Raw genomic sequence first — 13,531 nt, 5'->3', positions numbered from 1 at the left:
AGTGGTTAACATGTAACTGTAACAATAGACCGCATGTGATATTAATAATATTTCTGTATCATCACCGGCCAGGCCCACAGAGCCCACCTCACGGTGCAGTAAAACTGTAAATGTGGATCCCCCGTTCATTCCGTCGACGTATAATTGAAGGTTCGTCCATGTGGATTTAAATTTATTTAACAGGCGCTAGATCGGATATAAGTCGTAATGTATTCATCGTGAAAGCTGATACAAATCGTTAATCCAATGCTACAAGTTTCTGTTGTGTAGTTATTTAAAAGTCCCTTCAACTGACGACAGGGGTTTCTCTCTATTCATAGTACAAAACATGACGCCGAGTGATACAGGAAGAGTCGCGGGAAGAGCGATGTTTCGTACAGCCAATGGAACAGCAGCATTTGCACGCTAATCCCGCCTTTATGTGAAACTGGCCAATCGTCGTCCAAGACAAGAACTTCCGCTAAAGAGACGGAGCATGTCCATTGTACGAGGTGTTCTGAAAGAGTGCCGCGATTGTTGAGCTGCAGGCTGTTAAAATACGTGATTTCTTCAAAAGTTGTGTCATCTGTTGTAGCCCTTTTTCGCCTTTTAGCTCGGAGTCGTATGAAATTGTTGTCGTATGTGAGTCTTACCGAAACGGAGCGGTTTGATGCAGGGACAAACAGTGGCGGTGTCACCATAGGAATTTGTTCGTTAGCGGCAGCTCAGCCACCTTGCGGTCCTGCTAGCACTGGAGCTAGCTAACGTTAGCAGCAGCTGTTTTGTGGTGTTAATCTGCTGGAGGTCTGTAGGAATATGTCTTTAACAGTTTCGATATAAGTCGCTGGAGTCACGGTTAAACATCAAGGGCTGTTAGCTCGCGAACTAGCCACTTAGCCGAGCCAGCTAGCTAACGCTACCGGGATTGTCTTTCACAAAAGGGGTAACGCGTGAGCAAGAGTCTATAACCAAACACTGGCATTTTGCTGATTATTTTATTATTTGGACTGTCACACCAAGAGCACTACAACCTTACAGAATGAATGGGTTCAGCACAGAGGAAGACAGCCACGACGGACCGCCTGCTCCGCCGTTTTACGGACAGAGCTGCTGTCTGATCGAGGACGGGGAGCGCTGCGGCCGGTCAGCTGGAAACGCCTCCTTCAGCAAGAGGATCCAGAAGAGCATATCGCAGAAGAAACTCAAACTGGACATCGACAAGAGTGTAAGTAAAGAAATACAAGACCGTGTTGTTTTTTGACAGCTAAATCTGTGATTGGGAGTGAGAGATCGTAGCTCAAAGTTAGCTCTTGGGGAAACTTCAGACTCTACAGCTGTCAGCTAATGCGAGTTAGCGGTTGGCGGACGTGTCTAGAAGGGAACCCTTGAGTTTGCGGAACTCTCGCGAGATTTGTACGTGTTGTTTCTTCTTTTCGTACGCTGTACAAACTGTTTATGCTGTGTAATTTGTCAACACTGTGGCTAATATTTGCATATGTTTATGAACAAAAATACTTGTTTAGGAATAGGGAAACAATGGTTTGGTTAAATTGATCACTCTCGCGAGCTCTTTCGCGGGACTGGGGTTCCCTTCTGGAGACGACCGTGCTTGGCGTCAGTTAACGTGAATAAACAAAAGGGCGGATTCAAATCTTCCCCATGTTGTTGTTTGTGTTACTGTTGCGGTTGTTGGTGGTGGTGTCTGTAACTGATTTTGTTCTCAGTCGGTTTAAATGGCATGCTAACGTTAGCTGTGCTAGCTACCTGGAGCAGGGTCCTGCCCACATCAACTTAGAGCTTTTCTCTCACTGCAACAGTTTCCTCTAACACGCCTCCTCCGCTGTTCTTCATAAAATGGCTGTTGCCAGGGAAGCTCACCGTGTTGTTAGTTTAACCCCGGTCCTGTTAAAGTAAACGGCCTCATTCAAAAGTTGCCCAACTACCAGCAGTTACATGTTGGCCGGAATACAAGAAAATGAACGCACGTCAGTTTAAAGTTACACTCAACGCTTTTCATGTGGGTAATTTTGCTTCGTTTGTCTCAAGTTTTGCTTTTTGTGCCACTCTTTTCCATAATACGTAGGGCTGGCCAATACATAGATATATCAATATTGTGATATCCTCTTAGATTTACAGTGTAATTGTTGTGAAGAGGCATAAATGTCTGTTTTAAAAGGCTGCATTACAGTAAAGTCATGTAATTTCCTTAACAGAATGTTCTAGCTGTTTTACTGTTTGACTTCACCCATTTAGTCATTATATCCACATTACTGATGGTTTATCAAAAATCTCATTGTATTGATAGTGATTAGTAATCCCTATGATAATGTCTAAATAACAGTATTGAGGTATTTTAGGGATACAAGGTATGGACTTTTTCGGTTAGGCAAAGATGGATGACTTAATATTTCTCAGCTCTGACTGAACCAGATCTAACTGACAACACTATTAGATCAAAAACAGCGAACAGTCTGGACTCTTCAAATGTTTGTTTATTTCATCCTAGGAAAGTGCATCATAAAATTTTTGTAAAGCATTCTGCCAAGAATTCAAATTGTATACTTGGACAGACACCAATAAATGTTTTTTGTGTTGTACACAAATATAGGCTAATCAGGTTTGAATCAACAACAGTCAGGCAACTGTCCCAGACCCCCTAACCCTCAGGGGTCTTTAAGTCCCCAGCTTCTCCTTGTGCTAATTTGATGTTTTATGGGAATATGCACCACTGAAGCAGTGTATTAGCACTGCAGCTGATGATGAATATGCAGGTTACTCTCATAATTAATTATTTTGCCTTTTCCCAGAACTTAAGGAGACGTCTTCACATGTTTTGTTTTGTTTTGCCAAAAGTAAAAAAAAAAAAAAAAAATGCTGCGCATTGCCACATTTGAGAAGCAAGATTCAGCAAATGCTTTTGCACATCCAAATTACATAAACATGCCATTTAGTACGCTAAAACAATGAGATTGTTTTAGTATGTCCAAAACATTAGTATGAACTCAGTATTACATGAGCTGCATACAATTTCTGGGGAAATATTATGTTGTGCAAGCACTAGGCACTGTGCTGGCCTAAATATCCCATAATGCAATGCAGCAGTGAACAACAGCAATATAACAAACAAAGGTGGACAGTGACAGAGCAGCTCTTTCATAATATCAGTGATGATTCAACTTAAATGTAAGAAAGTTTTCACACTCACTTTCACAAAGAGATACACACTGCTGTTTAGAGCTGCAACGATTAATCGATTGTTAATTATTAAGTTATTTGCCAACTATTTCAATAATTGGTTAGAGCAATTTTTAAAGAAAAAAGTCAACATTCTCAGATTCCAGCCTCTTACATGTGAATATTTTCTGGTTTCTTTACTTCATTATGACAGTAAACTAAAAGCTGTGGGCAAAACAAGAAATTTGAGGACATCACTTTGACGTTTATCAAAAATTTTCACCATTTTCTGACAATGTATTGGCCGAACAATTATTAATCTATTACTCAAGAAAATAATCTAAAGATTAATAGCTGTTGCAACTAACAATTGTTTTCACAGTCTTACACAGAAGTATGTTGAATGATAGTTTACATTTTGGGTAGTGCATAGTATCAGAGTTCAGGTGCAGCAATGATGTGAACGATTTATAATTTATCTAAAGTGTTGATTAATTTTCTGTCAGTGAACGAATCAATTGAATTGAAATTTTATGATGAGTCCTGTGTTGATTTCTTTCATTTTTATTTATGATATGAATGCCACACAACAGCATTTATAGCTGAAGCTTATTTGCAGTGACCGATCTCAGATGGGCTTTTATACAGATACAGAGAAAAGAAAGAAAGAACAGTAAAAAACAAACACTGATATAATAAAAATAACTAGGTTGAAGCCTTATGTCAAAATCTCATAAACATCTTTATTTTAGGTGATAATCTGCTCTTACATTGCATCCTCTTAAGTAAATTTGTCCTTAATTAACTCACCACAAAGACTCAGTAAACCAGGGGGTTTACTGCCATGTGTATTCTGCTATGTGCCCCGTACCTGATGAGCAATTAAGGCAACAGGATGTATACACAATGCACAAGGAACCAGGGAGTCCGTAAGTCTGTCTGCTCGAAGAGAATAGCTGTGACTTGTTTGCTGGAGCGGTTCAAGTGGAGGAATGTGCTTAGTTGTCTTTAGTTTGTCTTCTGCTGTTTACCCACAAGTTTTTCCTGGCATGCTGCGACTCATGTGAGAAATCACATGTTGTGAGTGTGGGCCAGAGGTATGAATGCACATGAGAGCATTAGAGTCATTACTGACAACCTGTAGTCAGCGCTCGATGATAAAGATTGCTCTGTTATCTTGGGGACAATGAAAATACCACATGGGACACCAAGATAAATTTCTCTACTGTCACAGAATTGTTCCCAGACTATTCATCATTACTGATGAAATTATGATGTTAATGTGCCATGGAATATCATTTTAATTGTGAGGTGTTCAAATTTGAAAAATGCGAGAAGGAAACGCCAGCACAAACTCTACGACACGTGCACTCATACACTGTCATGGCATTAAAAAGTGTTTACTAAGAGAGATGATTAAAGTGTGTTTATGTACATTTCCATCACTGTATACCAGTCAGAAACAGGACTGCATTTACACTGCAGTTTGCAGTGCAGTGCTTTTATTAATAAAAACAGAAACACAGCCAGTGATTTAAAGAATAATGAAACATGATTGTGGCCAAACAACTGGGCCGATTTCAACTTTTTATTCATCCATTGTGGACCAGAGAGAGTCAATGTAGTGAAGCGAGTTACTGAAACAAAATTGTTAAACTATATTTATCATGTACAGTGGTTGTGATGTCTGAGAACGTTGAAACTAGAATTCAGGACAGTTGCTGGACACTCAGGAAAAATCCTTGTCTGTAGTTAGAACTGGGCACCGAATCAGAACACTATTTTAGTTATGACCAAAATGTGTCCATAGCATCGATTATCAAAAACATTCAAGTAACATAGTTTTGTGTACTTAAAGTTTTGCTTACAGATTTTGTGTCATAATAATTTAAATATTTTTATTAGAATTTTGCTAATTTTATACTAGTTAATCTTGATATAGTTCTTGCATGGCTGTTAATGTAAAAAAAATTGCTGCATTTGATTATATATTGAATTTACACACTACTAAAGTTTCCACAAAGGTATTGAAAAAGTGTGGTTTTGTTGTCAGTACCGAAACCCAAAACTAGCAATAGCTAGAGGGTATTGCTATGATCCTGATTGCTAAACTAAATAGTTTTTGTACATGGTAAACTGCCTCTTATAATACTCATTAATATCTTTATAGGTGCGACATCTCTACATCTGCGACTTCCATAAGAACTTCATCCAGAGTGTCCGCAACAAGAGGAAGAGGAAGACCAGTGACGATGGAGGAGAGTCCCCGGATCATGATGTGGAGGTGCCTGAGGTAATGTGGACTGAAAGCTTCAATACAGACATGATAGTTTCAGTGCAACAGAGCAAGAATCACTTCCAATTTCACAGAGGAACAAAAGTCAGGGTTCATACACATTTTAACCAACAAATTTCAATGACTTTTCCATGACTTTCCCATGACTTGGTAGCAGGTTTCCATGACAATACATGACCTCTAAAACATCAATGTATGCATGAAATATAGGAATAAAACTATGCAAAAAAAATTATCACAGTGGAAATGTCAAAAAATAGATATAATGACAATTATAGTTTTATACAAAATAAATATTTGTTTAAACTAACACTGATATACCAGTTTACATAAGGTAAGGTATATGTCATTGTGTTCTGGAATAATTTCAAGGCATACATGTTTCGGAGGTAACAGGGTCTGAAAAATGAATAAGCAAATGAAGGTACCCAATAATACTTTAATTAGTTCCGATCTCCGAAAGCAAGTTGTTCAGTGTCTCAACAATGTCTGCAGCTGTTTCATGACCCAGAAACTCCGAGCCGATGTACGTCGTTTTCACCTCGGGCCCGTCCCACACTCTCACATGCATGTCTACCTGTTTAGACTGCAAGTAGTGATTCAGGCTTTCGTCAAATAACATGACATATCTTTGCTTTGACACTCGACGTAAAGTGAGTCCTTTAAAGTAGGGCGCCAGTCCAAATGTACACAGATATGCGCATTTGCGTTCGCCACGAGCAAATTTCGTTGCTATTTGGCTATCTGGAAACATAGCCTGGAAAAGCTGGCTTATGTCTTCACATGACTTGTATGAAAAGTGAGCATTAGCTACCTTAAGCGCCCATAAAACTTCTGAAGTTAGCACTTCATTTCTGGTGACAACATTTGAGAGAGTACCTTGTTTCAATGAGGAGGTGGCAGTACTGCTGCTGCAAACAGCCGGTGTCACAGTGGCCCTCTGGGGGTTTGTCTGTGGTCGGAAAAAGCTCGTGATGGCGCTAGCTTCGCGGGCAGTCACAGCACCGTGGTGCTTTGCTCATTTAGCATGGCTAGTCAATGATGCCTCCCCCATATTAGAGATAGCAAACATCTTATTGCATACGACACATTTAACCTTGCCTTTGTCCTCCGTATTCTCCAGCCATGATTTATACTTCTCTGAGTGCAGCCAAACGTTGTTGAATGAGCACCTTCCTGGCATCTTTGTGAGCTAAACTGGAACAGCATGTTGTCACTGGATCCGATCTGCACCTTGCTAATTTACGCCGCGCACGTCAGGCGTGACGTGACGAAAACAGAGGCTGGTCAGATCAATGTGCGAGACTTTTCGATAGGAAATATTTATTGATCAATTTTAAAAATCAACCTTACAGACTGTTATTACTAAATGTTTATCATTAAATGAGAAAAAATCCATGACTTTTCCAAAACTTTTGGGGTGAACTTATGTTTCCAAAACCTTTCCAGGCCTGGAAAATGACATTTTCATATCCCATGACTTTTCCAGGTTTTTTCAAAACGTATGAACCCTGAAAAGTAAACATGATGACAGGACAAAGGAAATCTTAAAAGCATCAACTCAGGGTGGATTTGTTCTAAGAATATGCTTGCATAACCACCATTATCAGTGCCATGTAAATAAAGTTCATCATTATTATTATTATTATTATTATTATTATCATTTTTCTTTTGAGACATGTATATTTATCCTGTAGTTAGTTGTGCTTGTATGCCTTTTACTATTTATTGCTGCAATGACCCAGTTTTACCATGGAGCTCATTAAAGTTTAATCTCCTTTAAAAGCAGAAAAAGAGGCAAAATTCTCAGTGAATCTTAAGTAAATCATAGAAATTGTGTCCAAGATTGAGGCAGGATGAAGACCTACTATTTCTCACCATTCACTGATTTTCTGTATCTTCGTCTTTCAGGTTGACCTTTTCCAGCTGCAGGTGAACACGCTGAGACGCTACAAGCGACACTACAAGCTGCAAACCAGACCCGGACTCAACAAGGCCCAGCTGGCAGAGGTAGAAACCTAAATAAATGTCCACTACATGTTGGAAGTAATTTGCATAGTACATGACTGTTTTCTTCTTCTGTTCTGTTCAGCATTGACTGTTTCTACTGCAGGGACCATTCTAGGAATTTATGAACCTTACCACACGTCTCAGTTTGGTTTTTCTGTTCCTGGTCCTCAAAAGGTTTGAGGGCCTGTTTAGTTCCTGTTTTGAGGGCTCAGAACAGTTGGGGCTGAGTTTGTTGAACAAACACAAACATCAGCTTCTTGAACTTGTGTAAGGCTTAATTTGCCCAAATTTATTGATGTGAAAAGCAATTTCCAACATTAAAAAGGGGTTAGGATGGAAATGTACTTGCTCTGGAATTTTCTGTCTTTTGCATTTCCCTCTCTGTTGTTTGGTTGGATGCAGTATCACATGACAGTAATTAGAAAAAAAAAACACACAGGACTGTATTGTTTCCTCCTGTGTGAAAATTTTGTCTCAGGTATCACTTAATTGGTTATACTAATTTCATGTTTAATCTGAAAACGGTGTCCACTGTTCTGCTGCAGTTTCCAGGTACATGTTCCTTGAAACTATATGAAACAGTGTGCAACAGTCTTTGAGGTACTTTTTCTCTCTTTTGATGGGTGTGTCAGAGGTTTTAGTTTATCATCACTGCTCTTTTATTGGGCCTGAATACAACCATGTTAGAGTAAATATGCAAACAGGTATGCACAAGCGTAATTCTTGAGCAAAAATTCCAAACATTTGCTGTTTCACTCTTCTGCGATCAGGTTTTCATGGTTTTCTCTGGTCTAGACTATCATAAATTGAATATGTTTGGGTGCTGGACTGTTGGGTAAAGGTCATTTGAAGACATCAACTTGGGATCTTGGGGAGGCTGACAGACATTATTTGCAATTTGACAATTTATAGACAATGAGATTTTAAACACAGTTGATTCATTTAGAAAGTGGTGGTGGAAATCACCAGCGACCCCACAATATCTGAAACTGAAAGTTCTGTCCCCCAAGGAAAACCTGTCGACATCTCATAAGGTAGTTTTCAATCTGTTCATCTCACTTCATTCATATTGCGGCAATATGAGAATGTCAAGCAGACAGAGTCACCAACACGGTCATAACAAACATCCAATCCTACTGACCCTACCAGGAAAAAAATAGCACCATCTAGTGGACTGAAAAGCAACTGATTTTAGTACCAAAAAGTTAAAGAAATCAGTCAGCTACTTGGCATCCATGTATCGATACAATATTGCCAAAATCTGCAAAATCTTGTGATACTATGTTGTATCAATGTGTAAGTTAATTTGGTCTGTTTTTTTTACTCACCGGAGTGTTTATGAACAAAGCAAAGTGTTTTGCCTTTTGGTTGTTTTTCAGAGTTAAAATTATGCACAACACACATTGATTAGTTTTTAAATCTATTACTATAGAGATTATCTTGCTACTAAAAATGCAGCCTCTCTAGTGAGCATCAGTTTATACACTTTTAAAACCAGAATATCAGTTTTTCAGAGTCATAGAAATTTATTGTCACAATTTTTAAGCAGCATCCTGAGAAGCCATGGTTACATCTACTTTGATTGCTCTTTTAAAAGGTTCCTAAAGAAAAAATCAGTCTAGTCTAGTTCATATTGTGTAACATTGAAGGCCTCTGAGCTGCCCTCATTAGGCGAGTCCGGCGTCTTTCTTCTCAACCCTCGGCTCCATATTCCTCATTTACTGTGATATACGTAGTGTCGCAGGTCCTATTCTGCAGTAATTGGTCATGGAGAGATTGTTAGACTAATTTGCCAAATCGACAGGTGGACTTCATGCAGCTGGCTCAGCCCTCATCCTGACAAATACCTCCTGTATGTAGCGCTCTGCGGCGGAGGGGGGGGGGCGGGAGACGGGGCGGGGTCGGATGTGACTCGGCTGTCGGAACGGTGTGGAATGAATGAATGAAACCGGGCTGTAAGTTGAATGTTTCCCCAGGCTGTTAGTCAGGTTCAGGCCCTCCTATTAATGAGCCTCCCACATCATTAATAAAGCACCAGTCAACAGCCCACAACCAGTTACAGCTGTCCCTGTGTTCAGCCCCGCTCAGGAGCAGTGAGAGGCTGCTCTGAGGATGTGTGTTTTCTTCTCTCTCAGTTTGTTTTATAAATCCAAACAAGCGTTAGTTAGACTTCAGTTAAGTCTTGATTAAATGTCTCCCACTGGAAAATATTCAGTTGGTAGTGTCCTCCGAGGTTTTAGCATTTCTAAATTGTGTTATCTTGGTTGTTTGTAGCTGCTTTTTAAGAACTGGTCAAAGTTAAAAGGAAAGATACACCATAAAACATGTTTTAAGGTACAATAAACTGTTATTTTATATGGTATTTTCCTTTTATGTTTGGCTCTAGACAGGGCATTTATGTTTTTCGTGTGTTTTGCAGCGACCATAGTTTATACTACATGCTTGGAAGGGGAAGGTGAGGCGAGCAGTGTTAAGCTGAACCATTAGATACCGCTGAATCCTACATACTGGTCCTTTAAAAGTGTATTCAGCATTAGGGTTGCAACTATTATTTTCATTATTGATTGATCTGTTGATTATTTTCTTGATTCACTGATTAGTTGTTTGGTCTTTAAAACAGAACACAAACACAAATATATTCAATTTACTGTCATGAAGGAGTAAAGAAACAAAGTATTCAGTTAAGAAGTTGGTTGTTTACTCAAACAGATTAATCGATTATCATAATTGTTAGCAGTTAATTTAGTAATGGATCATAATCGATTAATCGTTGCAGCTCTATTCAGCGCCATTGGAAAGTCTATGTTAAACCTTTATGGGTTGGTTACCTTTCACACTTGAACTGCTATCAGTACTTTGCTCTTACAGTAATAAGTAAAATGTAGTTTCAGTCATAAAAACTCAAAGTCTTAACTACTAAATTTCAATGTTACTTAGCAAAACATTTTATTATTTACTTAGAACAAAAAAATAAAAACCCTCCCAAACCTGTCCCTATAACCTCCAGACTGTCAGACTGTTGTTTGTGTCTCAGAGGAACCACATGTTAAGTCCTTTCTGTTATGTTGTTGTTGTTATCACTGTAGTTCTTGCATGCTGTAATATTTCCCTGTTAATTGTGTGCAATTCACATACTGTTAGTTTTATTTTAAAGTGTCGGGCCCACTTATACATCACAGACTGTTTTGGCGCACTAAACATGTGGGTAGGGAATTTCAGATGCAGCCAATGACCCACTCTGTGGGCTAACACGAGTTAAAATGCTAAGCTACATCAAAAAAGACAGTGAAAATAGCTGAGTTATCTCCAATAGCATCTTACACAACTAGCTAATTAACCTCCTAATCCTGCTGATGGAGTTGTTGAGGTCTCACTTAAAAGTTTGATTGTCCATGGGGGTTAAACTTAAACAGCACTGCCTGCAGACATGCGGGCGTTAGCTGGAGCTGCTGTGAAGGACTTGACTTTCAGGCACTTAGGTATATTTTGTGTTTGATTAGATGTGTTACCCTCACCAGCTTTGCATTTCACATTACAAGTATTGCAGCGAGTGTTGTCTGCGTTGAGTTTTGAAAAGTTTTAACTACACTTGTGACATGTGCAAACTGCTGGATTAATGACTCTCTCTCTCCTTCACTTTATATTCTTAAGTTACCCAGATGCACTCTCCTGAAATTTTTAATTCAGTAGATACCCTTGAATGTACAGAGAGCAGTACCTATCCCCAGTATGCATACACCTGCTGGTGTAAAACACAGTACGTTTAAAAACTCTAATCACTAAAATAATTATCAGGAAACGGGTAGAAGACCAGATTAATTCATTGGAATAAATGCAGTGTAGATGAACATGGGAGACGTACACTGAGTTTTAACCTCTCGCCCTTCTCTTCCTCCTCCTCTGCAGACGGTGAGTCGTCACTTCAGGAATATTCCGGTGAACGAGAAGGAGACGCTGACCTACTTTATTTACATGGTCAAGAGCAGCAAGAGTCGCTTGGACCAGAAAGGTGACGGCGGCAAACCGCTGGACTAAACTTCCCGACAACAACAACAACCACAGCAGCAGTAGCTCCAACAGTAATCGACAGTGACAAAACGGCAACAACAGCGGCTATTCACCAAACCTGGACACCACTAACAGCAGCAACAGCCAGAACCAGCTCCTCCCGCAACCCTGACACACCGTCCCGCTCCTCTGTGAGACCAGAACACAAACTCTTGTTGTCTTTGACTGAAACGGAGGAAACTTCAGGGTGGGATGAGTTCGCTCGTGCTTGTTTTCATCCTTTTCACATACAAACAGCCTCTGCGCATGTCGTCACAACGGTCGATCCTCCTCCAGTGCATTCGCTCTTCCTCTCCTCCGCAAAAGCCGGGTCCCTAAAGACTGTCGAGGACCAGGACTCACTCCGCAGGGTTTTATGTCCTCATGCTGTAATGTAAACTGTTAATATGTACAAAAGAACAGCGTCCGATCTTAAGTAACTTGGTTGAATGCAATGTACAATATAGCTGCCTTAAGAGAGAAAAAATGAAACACGTTTCGGTAATTTGGGGTATTTTTTATTTTTTTTCTTTGCCGATTTGACTGTTAACACATTCACCACAAAGAATGCTTGTGCCAAACAGGAAGGAGTGTTGGACTTGAATGAAGAGTGGATTTTTTTTCCTTTCTTTTTTAAATTGTGAATGAATGAATCGTTGGAAAGGGACGCTGCCTTCACTGAAGTTACGCCAAGCAGTGTCAGGACTCAGGCTCAGTTTATTTCTGTCGTGGCACAAAATTTTCTTCCACCATTCACAATTATATCCAAAATTAATGATGTTCCGATACCATTTTTCCTTCCTGATCCCTGCACTTTGCGTGTCAGCCAGTACCCAGTATCGATCAGATATTTCTTCTTTAAAAAAGCAATACATACATATATATTATCATTATTATTTTAATAGCTGTTGTAGGATTGCTATCTTTGTTGTTTGGTCTGGCTCAAGTTAAAATAAATCTGGTGTACGGGATGCCACTGGAAAGTAGCAGGGTCTTGATTCGGGTTTAATAAATTACGTAATACTGGATTTAGGGCTGGGCGGTATGGCTTATAAATAATAAATATATTTTTAGGAAATGCTGTGATGTACAATATATATTTTGACATTTTCACTAAAACAACATACCATACATTTTCATAGTCCAAATATGATGATAGTGTTGTGGATTAAACTACCCAACAGTAAACAAAGTTGCCAAAGTAAGCTTGACCTTAAACATGTACAGCAGTAAAACACAATATACACATTGATGCAGCAGTAATATTAATCCAGAACCATTAGATATGTAGTAAAATTGTCACAGGGACCTTTTTACTGCTGAGTCTCTACTTTAAGTACATTTTGTTCTAATAATGCATCGTTTTATTAACATGTAGAATTCAGAACTTTTACTTAAAGTGGGGTTAAGGCTGAGCAATATGGACAAAATAAAATTAATTGATTAATAATTGATTGCAGCAGTAGGAATGACCATTGATGCTTTCAACACAATAATGACCAGTAATGTGGATATCATGACTACGTGGGTAAATTAATAGAACAGGTAACAGGCTGTTAAGTTCAGAAAATTACATCACTTTATTGTAACGCAGCATTTAAAACCAGGAACGCAACATTTATGCCATATCATGATGTCACAGTATCAAATATAAGGTGATACCTGGTCTTATATCTTGATATTGGTATGATATTGATATATTGCCCAGTCCGATTCATGTTGGTGCATAGACTTGCGTACTTGCCAATACCAGATCCGGCACCTCAGGGTGTATCGGGTGTATTTGTGACGCTGTTATGGGAAAACCCCTATCTAAAGAAGCTGAACCTGAGTCCTGATCTTTGATCTTTTAATCGTCCTTTTCCAACAGGAATTGTTGCATTTAAAGACGGATGTTGGTGAATGATGTAGCATTTGGCTGTGACCCACTCTTCTCCTTCTTGCTAGCTGTTTCATGTACGTATAAACACACATCGGGGTTCGTTTCTTCTGTGCATTGCAGGTGTTGGTAGCCGATTTAATTTT

At 39.3% G+C, this 13,531-nt stretch overlaps 1 protein-coding gene across 1 annotated transcript; it reads left to right on the top strand.

Moving 5' to 3' along the window:
* Window positions 1-451: 451 nt before the first annotated feature.
* Window positions 452-12,820, top strand: sap30l (sap30-like). Its single transcript, XM_084730042.1, has 4 exons — window positions 452-1,204; window positions 5,324-5,446; window positions 7,361-7,459; window positions 11,366-12,820. The coding sequence occupies exons 1-4, from the start codon at window positions 1,019-1,021 to the stop codon at window positions 11,492-11,494; spliced, it is 537 nt and encodes a 178-aa protein (XP_084586168.1). The 5' UTR covers window positions 452-1,018; the 3' UTR covers window positions 11,495-12,820.
* The last annotated feature ends 711 nt before the right edge of the window (window positions 12,821-13,531 follow it).

The sequence above is a fragment of the Lutjanus erythropterus genome, chromosome 11 (assembly GCF_056507025.1).
Source record: "Lutjanus erythropterus isolate fLutEry1 chromosome 11, fLutEry1.hap2, whole genome shotgun sequence".
Taxonomy (NCBI): domain Eukaryota; kingdom Metazoa; phylum Chordata; class Actinopteri; order Lutjaniformes; family Lutjanidae; genus Lutjanus; species Lutjanus erythropterus.
This window is presented reverse-complemented; position numbering and strand designations above follow the sequence as displayed.